General features: G+C 40.1%; 1 protein-coding gene across 1 annotated transcript; it reads right to left on the bottom strand.

Annotated features, from left to right (window-relative positions):
- Positions 1-81: 81 nt before the first annotated feature.
- Positions 82-7,410, bottom strand: smyd2b (SET and MYND domain containing 2b). The gene is made up of 12 exons (XM_079215315.1): positions 7,191-7,410; positions 5,904-5,967; positions 4,819-4,929; positions 4,686-4,746; positions 3,867-3,991; positions 3,542-3,609; positions 2,835-2,937; positions 1,657-1,767; positions 1,429-1,549; positions 1,020-1,194; positions 515-623; positions 82-345 (listed from the first exon to the last, which is right to left on the bottom strand). The coding sequence occupies exons 1-12, from the start codon at positions 7,355-7,357 to the stop codon at positions 265-267; spliced, it is 1,296 nt and encodes a 431-aa protein (XP_079071441.1). The 5' UTR covers positions 7,358-7,410; the 3' UTR covers positions 82-264.
- Between the last annotated feature and the right edge of the window lie 1,523 nt (positions 7,411-8,933).

Raw genomic sequence — 8,933 nt, 5'->3', positions numbered from 1 at the left:
GCCGGGTACAAACATATCTTGCATTCAACAAACAAATAAATGATTGCATACACAACACTGATGTAAACACTGAGTCCAATATCCAAAAACCCCATAATACTTTTATTGTATTAAACTTTGCATACAAACATGAATGCTCTCTATCTTTGCTTCAGTACAAAAAAAAGAATAGAAAGTGCATTCAGTTCTGTAAAGCCCTGAATCAAAAGGAGTGAACGCAGTCCCTTGGTGCCAGCCACATTACATAATTTCTTAACTTTCTCCTCATTTTTGTGCCATCTCTTTGCGCAGCTCTGTCAAGTAGAAGTGATCCTTCCCATGAGCCACCTCCATTATGGCCATTCCCTGTATACACACAAACAATTTAACAGCATTATAGAGCATGCAAGTATGTACGTGATGTCTGGGTATATCAAACCTCACTCTCTTTTTGGTACCAACTGAAACTGTAGCTCTGCGTATTTAAAACAGTTTCCTATTTGTAGCTATTTGTAAGATCAGCAGTGCATGTTACCTTCTTGAGAGCGCTGACCCCTGCTGAGTGCCTCTCTAGGCCCATGTACAGTCGGCCCAACTTCAGATACATGGAGGACACGTTCAAAGAGTAGGGTGGATACAACTTGCTGCATTGGAAAGAGAGCATACATGCTGATTGGACTTAAAGCATTGCTTTCAAAGAGAAAAGTAGTTAGATGATGGCATGAACATTGACAAAATGTTTTTCTAAAGGTCATGTATTGCATTGATATCACAATAAGACACTGAATTTAATTTTCCTCCTGTACTGTAATGATGGAGAAAAGAGAAGGTGAATCTAAATGTTTGACATTCTTAATCACCTTAATTACTTCTATCATTCTATCTACTTCTATCTATATTTTTAAATGGATGGACTTACACGCAACAGATTAAAAATAAGTCAAATTGAACAAAGACTTTTAGTTTCTGAGACTGGGACCTACAATTCCCACAATGCAATCTAACAGCATCTGTTACTTGGATGCATGTGGCCTCGTCACCTGTAATGTTTGATGATCTTCTCGCCGTATCTGAGCGCTCCGTCTGGATCTTGCATGTAGAGACAAACCCCCATGGCCTGGTACATCACGTGGAGCATGTAGACGTTAGCGTCATCAAAGGCGGCTCCCATCTCCTCCAGACTCTGTTCACACATCTCCAGCAACTCACTAGGGGGTGCCACAGAGTCAAGGACTGTGTCGAAACATGCTGAGGTTTTACTGAAACGTCAAAGGGGCCTCTGATCCTATTATCAGATGTTTTAGAGTCTTGAAAGCTACGTTGCAGAAGAATAACATCTGCTTAAGAAAGCTTCAGAGGCACTAAACCGACCTGCAGGTGTCCTTGAATTAAAATAAAAGTGCAGAGGAATTGTACGTCACAAGAGACTGTTACTTAGTGAGAGGATATTCTTTGTGTGTTTAACAGCCCGGAACTCTCTGATGTTCTTCCTGGCGTACCGGACCATGTTGCTGATGACCTCTGGCTCTATGGGGTCACTCCGCTTACGTACTTTCAACTTTTCCTTGTCCTAGATGTGAAAACAGAACAAAAATATGAAGTTTTGTTTCTACATTTTACACATGAATTACAATGCTAGTTTTATGATTTTGTCTTTTTCCACTCAACACTTCTTGCCTTGGACTTGGTTTTACAGTCCTTGCAGTCACAGGTGAAATAATAGCACTCTCTCAGCCTGTTGTTGCGGTCGTCTGTGGGATAGAGGACGTCTATGTAGCTGATGAGCACCTAGAGGTGGAAATAACACACAGCACACGAGAATCCTGAATACTGCGAATGAACACTCTTTCCTTGACTTTTTTCTTCTTGTTTGAATGTCTCAATATTCTGCCAAATAGATTTTAAACTGCAGGTTAGAAGGTCAGTCTGAAAATAACTCCACTGGCCTCTTAAATAAGCTGCTACATCCCCCCAGAAACCACATACACTCTTCTTCTCCACATACACACTGACAAAGAAACTGTCATTGAGCAGCGATGCTCATGCCAAAGTCTTCACACTCTTGTCTTCACCTTTCAATCTTGGCCCCTAGCTTTTACATTTTAAGATACTATCTCATCCATAATATGTTCTACTCCAAAACCACCTGTGTTGGATTAATTTGACATTTTGAGAAATATGATTATTTGCTTTTTTGTTGAGAGTAAAAGGAGAAAATTGATATCACTCTCATGTCTGTACGGCTAATACAAAGCCTGCTACAGCAGCCTTTAACCCGACTCTGTCCAAAGGTACTGTCACAATCTGATCCCCACCACCTTTTGGTTGCCTGGCAACCTTATGCCGATAGTGAGACTCCAAGACGTTTCTATGCCTCGCAAATAATGTTGGTAAAATAAGTGTGCATGATTTAGCTTTAGAAGTGCTGCAGCTCCTTGTTTCTAGTCTTTAAGCTATGCTAATCGGGGAGAGAGGTATGTTTCTACTTCGTCTATCACAAAAGCGAAAAGGCACATTGTCAAAATGTTGCACTATTCCTTTTTTTTTAACTGTTTGACTTACACATTATTTAAATGTGATCAATCCCTGTATATTACAGTAAGATTACACGGCTGTATTGTATCATTTCAACATAACACATATACTGTTCTTCACTAGTTTGAATGTCATGTTGTGATTCTTCTTTGTTTCGATTTGGTGCGCACTGAGCCACCACATTTTATTTAAATGGAGCTCACAGACGGACACGTTTCACACACTCGTAAAAACAGCTCCCTTCTCAACACACACACACACTTGGGGGAAAACAAAACTGAACCCAACCCCCTCTAATGGCAGCTGTCCCTTTTCCTCACTTCATCTCCAGGCTTCATGTTCTGCACCGCCCGAACCTCCGCCGACGTCCCGTTATATGTGACTATGACGCTGGCCAGACAGCTGTGGTTGATCAGTGCCACACTGTGAAGAGACAGGCAGAGAGAAACAGAGAAGTCTAAAAATCAAGCTCTTTACTTTCTTCCAATGAAGTAGGAGCAGAGGGAAAAGTACCAACTTATCTACAGAGGTCATGAGGGTCCCTTAAATATGTTAGTGATCTTGCTATTACCTGGGTGGCAGGATGGAAATATCTTAAAAATTCCCTCTCGCACAGCCTTTAAAAAAAAAAAAGACTCAACAGCCTCAGCCACCGCAGGGCGCCGATTTTACCACCACATGACAAACTGCTAGATATTGGCAATATGGCCTCCTTGGAAGGCTGTTAAATGTTGCCCTGAACACTGACCTTTAAAACATAAACCAAATACAGCTAATTGTAGCTTTCAGCATCCATGAAATAACATGGCTGTCCTTCCCCAGTATGTTTTTCCAAATCAAATGACCAATGTCCCAAACTAAAATGAGGGAACTAAAACTAACAAAAACCACTAAGACATTGAGAAACACAAAATAAGCTGTGTAGGGAGGGGGGAATTCCCAGTGTAATATACTGTACCTGTTCATGCGTTGTTCAAACAGTACAGAATGAAAATGTGCTCATATACATGCAAGTTTTCCTTCTTACTCTGGGTAGATTGCAGTACCCATGTTGGACAGTTCATCATCCTCTATAGTGAAACCATTACAGGCAACCTGTTGAATAAATGACACAGGAAAGAGAAAGAAAAGTGCATATTACTAATATTTTGCCGGTGTTTTATCAATATATATAAATCATTTGTGCTATGCCTTTTTTCTTTAACTCCAGTGGTTGATGGGGAAGTCACGGACAAGCAAATTGTTAGTATTCCATGCTAAGGCCTATTTGATAACGACAGCAAAAAACAACAAGAGTAAGACTCTAAATATATTATTATTAGCAAGCATTCATATGTGTTTGTGTGTGGTACCTGGGAGAAGAGTGTGTGAAGGTCTTTATGGTCAGGTAACTCCAAATGTTTGGAGAAAAAACGATGCAGTCCGGCAATATCTGTCTCGTTCATCCCTCTTTTCTCATTATCTACGTCCTCCACGTCTGTTAAAGGAGGAGGGATAGATATTTTGATTGAATAAATTTGTATTTATTAACTTGTATCTACCAAGCCTACTATACATACTCTTTAGCTAAATGTATTTTAGACTATGATTGCCTTTAATATATGAAAAACTAGAGAAAATCTGCAAAAATGTACATACAAAAACATGTACAGTATGCAGTAGCACTTCCCAATGTCTTTAAACATGAATTAATATTACGATTGGTAGAATTCCACTTTAACATCCTAGACTTTGATTTTTGACCATATACTTATGTAATATTGCTTGCTATACTTTGTTATGGTTTTGAACTGAACCTCAACTATGAGTTCTATTCAGGTGACTAACTCGATCAAACACCATTTGAATTGCAGACACTGAGTTACAGTCTAAAGTGCTCTTTCCCATTCTAGTTGTTTCACTCGGTATGTTGTGTAATTCGATCCACACTATGGGATATATATAGATGAGGCTATGGGTGTTCCTCCCAGTCTAATCTGAATGGGTTGTGCATTTTTGAGAGAGATATCTCGTGACCCCTCAGGACTGAAGTACAAACTCAGAGACTCTGGACACTTTATGCTGAATCTGACACTTGCCAGGTGGGTTTTTAAGGTTTTGATAGGTTTTGAGAAATCAAAGTCAAATCTCAAACAAAAACCATGCATGTATGTTCAAGGTCAATTACTCACGTGATTGTACCTCCTCTATGAGCAAAATCTTCTCAGAAACACATCTTTCTTTCTTTGTTTTCTGTGAAAAAAGCGATACAATTAACAGAAAAAATGAGAAACTGTGTTGTCTTTTATTAATTAACTGGCCAACCTTTTTGGCGAGGATCCGGGCCACCAGGCGAGTTATCTCTGAAGGGCACCAGTTCTCTTTGAATGCAATCATGGCAGAGCACTCCAGCTTGTGCATGGCCCAGTCCCCTTTCTTCACAAAAACACACAACCCTGAAGTTTAAAGCCGATTCAATTGTGAACATCAAAAGTAGAGCAAACAATTTAGAGTTGAGGAGCCACCACAATGTTTCCCTCACCTCTTACCATGTAAACACAACCATTCATTGACTGCTTTTCTCCCTTCTCTGACTTAGTTCATCATTACCTATGGTTGTGACATTATAAAAAAATGAGGAGGAACAAATCTTTAGATTGAAAGACTGGAAAAAATGAAATTATAATGAATCGGGGAAAACTGGGGCAAGGTTGGATCAAGCCTTCAGGCACAGATGATGGACAAATCTTCACCGTGTGTGTGTGTGTGTGTGTGTGTGTGTGTGTGTGTGTGTGTGTGTGTGTGTGTGTGTGTGTGTGTGTGTGTGTGTGTGAAAACAAACAAACCAAAAAATAGGATGGATGAAAAACTTGTAAAAACAAGGAAAAAAACGTAATTACTACTGGTGCAAAAACTGCAAAAACTGAGGATCAGACAGGACGTATCGTCACCTAAAACAGAGTTCATCTCCACAGTGACTTTTTAAGGTAATTTTAAACTCAGCTTTCCAGGCTCAGCTCTATATTATCAGACCGCTCAACATTTAGCTGTTAGAGCTGCATCCTAACTTTAGAGGGACGGGGATTCAGTCCTTTGTTTTAGAGGTATACCATCATGAACATTTAAGGCCATTAACCTTTTTGTGGTGCAAGATGCAAAGTCAGCGATCACCAAATCATTCCATGTCAAACTATCCAATAGCTGTTGAGATATTTCCCTCCTGATAAAATGTCGACAAGCCAATATTAGCATTCCTTGAGTGAATCTGCTTGTTTTCCAACCTACAGTAGCCATTGTAAAGAAAACGGACAAATTGTTAGGAGCTCTGAGCTACAATACAAGGTCCAATATCTTTCACAGGAATCATTACGTTACAGAGCATATATGTCCTTCCCCCAACTGTGTCCTACCTGGCATTTTACATTGCAGTAGAAGGCTTTCTTGCACTTCCCACATCTCGCCAATTTCTCTTTCCTATGTATGAAACAAAAACAGGGTCTATTAGTTCATGGATAGTAAACAGCATATGATTAGAAAGTTACTGAAAGATCCTCACACTTCCTTGTATAATGTACTTCTCCAGATACACTAACATCAGACATCTGAGCTCAAAGTATATCAACTTGTATACAAAGATCGTTCTGCAGCTATCAGACTTCAATGTATCTGTATGTGAGTATGTACTTGTATTTGAGTATCTAGCTGCTGGAGTTTGTACGTGTGTAAACGTCCTGCTCCATTAATCTGACACAAGAAGCAGCAGTTGCTGCAGGCCTATCGTAACTGAAGCAATGAAGCACTTCTGTAGTATTAATAGAGCTGACCTTATGGCTGACCAGCTGTCTCTCTCCACCACATTGAAAAGTAAAGCAAAAGTCCACCCATTTCATTTTCAGACTGTCAGTAACAAGTCCAACAAGCTGCTCAGTGGTGGGTGGGAACACACTACCGGAAGTAAAGTGCAGGTGTGACCCAGAGTTTCATGTTGATGACTGATTCTTCTGCTAGAGTTTGGATTAGTAAGGTCAGAGATAGGGTTACAGTGGATGGATAACTTGGAAAACATAACGAGTGATGCTTTATACCTGATAGTGATAACATCAATATTGTCACTTTACAGAATCCAAACTGTGCACACAATTAGACTTCAGCAACTTGTCAGTGTAAAGTCAGATCATTAAAGCAATAGCATGATTCAGAAAGGACACACTATAGCTTCAATGTAAATACTCCATAATTAACCTTACATATTCTTACCAAATAAAAAGACTGATTTCACACCTTTGCATGATTGATTGTATACTGAATACTGATACATTAAGTTCTCAACAGTTGAATCCATACCCACCTGTAGACCATAGGACAAAAACACGAGATTATTCAATTAGATTGTATCTGATCGTTATTCCGAGGCTAATCATATATACTATTTTTTTAAAAAGCAAACAACTGCATGGATGGTGGGAAAAAAGGCATGTCAGAACTATTTATGGCCTTACTGAATTATCACTCCATTAACTGTTTTAGACACGTAATAGAATCGTATATGTCTGCAAAAATAGAGCATTAGGGGTATTCTCTGCTATTTAAAGCCCCATCATGAATAACAACTACAGTGTTGAGTCGAACAATGTTTGCAAATGTTCACGATTAGAAAAAGCACCGCATGCGGGGATGAAGCATCATCTGTCACTGACCTGGTGAAGCAGAACTCACAGCAGCAGCCTCTCTCGGTTAGTGACAGCACATAAGAATAGGCCGGGCTGGAGAACAGCAGTTCTCCTACTTTAAAGGGTCTGGTAACGCGGAGAGCTCGTCCTTTACCCGGACTGTCGAACCTCTCGAGGCCCGCGATGCTGCCCATCGTGGTACCTTCTTCGATAGTTTTCCTCCACAGTGCCTCTTTCCTCACAAGGACCCGGCAGTTGTCCCGTGGAGGAGGTGGTTACGCGCTGCCCCCCTGGCCGCGGGAGCGCGCACATGGCGGAACTACCTTTTTCTTTACTACACTTCGAGTTCACCGAAGTAGGCTAAATGAAAAATAGCAACTTGAAGAGGGCTTAATTGTTTTAGTATTGTTGTTTAATCTACGAGGTTTTACAAAGTAATATATGACTCATTCATCTTTTTCTTTAGAGTGCTCTCCAAGACATTAAATGCCCAGGACATAATCCCACTGTGGATAAACCCTAAACCAGTGGTTCTCTAATGGGGGTACGTGAAGGCTCTCCAGGGGGTACGTGAGATTAAACAATATATATATATTTAAAATGAGCATCCATTGCAAAAATCCTTTAAAATGGTTATTTAATAAATATTAAATAAAATATACTTGTAAATTCATAAACTGAATTGTATATTAAATCAGACACTGATGGCACAGCGCTATATAAAACAAGCTGTTTAGCCCACAGTTCCTCACCATGGTGTTGATACTGAAGGTAAGGTCACATGAGGCCACCTGGTGGTGAAGGCCAAGAATATCTTTGCAGTTAATGTCTAGTCTATTACAATTTCATTGTGTTGTGACAGCTGTGTGTTTGTAGATCAGCTCACACAATACAAGTTAAAGGTTCAACTGTAACAACACTGGCCTTTATTCCATTATGCATTATGTGTGGTACTTTGTTCATCATGGATAGATCAAGTCTGATTAATAGAAAGAGCCCTCAAGTTCCTAGCTGGTGTCCACTTTTGTCATATTGTGCCATCATGTGGGAGTTGATTGCAAGTGCACCCTCCAATGATTGAGAAGCCGTCACAGTTCACCAAGTCACCTTAGACACAGACAGATTATCCAAAACTAAGTGACTTGTAGTGGGACGACCTGCTCTCCTGATTTACACAGGCGGAGAGGGATAGAGCAGGTCAGGAACTTGATCTTGAGTAAATTGAAATATTTATACACACACACACACACACACACACACACACACACACACACACACACACACACACACACACACACACACACACACACAGTGAAGATTTGTCCATCATCTGTGTCTGAAGGCTTGATCCAACCTTGCCCCAGTTTTCCTCGATTCATTATAATTTCATTTTTTCCAGTCTTTCAATCTAAAGATTTGTTCCTCCTCATTTTTTAATAATGTGCAAGCAAGGGAGGCATGTCCCTGGGAGATTATGTCGTCGTCTTTGGCGTCTCGTCTTGATTACATCAGAGGAACTTGATTTGATTTGGAAGAAACCCCCATGTTCCAGTACGCGATCTGTTAGACCTCCCCACTGTGCTGATTTCTTGCTTTGTCAGAGGGGATGATCTTGATGAATATGATCTGAAAGAGAGGGAGGGAGTGGGGGATTAGGTGAACGGATTATTATTTCCAATGATGAGAAATAATAAGAAACAATAAATCCTAAGTAGATTTAGTTCTCAAGGAAACCCTGTTAGGGAAAATCAAGGGAATAAGAGACCGAAC

Source organism: Taurulus bubalis (assembly GCF_910589615.1).
Source record: "Taurulus bubalis genome assembly, chromosome: 3".
In the NCBI taxonomy this organism is placed as follows: Eukaryota; Metazoa; Chordata; class Actinopteri; order Perciformes; family Cottidae; genus Taurulus; species Taurulus bubalis.
Note: the sequence above shows the minus strand (reverse complement) of the source record. Positions and strands in the feature narration are given on the sequence as shown.

Coding starts and splice junctions, on each gene's coding strand:
- smyd2b (XM_079215315.1), bottom strand. CDS start 7,357: ATGGGCAGCATCGCGGGCCTCGAGAGGTTCGACAGTCCGGGTAAAGGA. Junction 4,930..5,903: donor ACTGCAATGTAAAATGCCAG/GTAGGACACAGT, acceptor GTTTTTGTGAAG/AAAGGGGACTGGGCCATGCA. Junction 3,992..4,685: donor CATAGAGGAGGTACAATCAC/GTGAGTAATTGA, acceptor CTCCTTTAACAG/ACGTGGAGGACGTAGATAAT.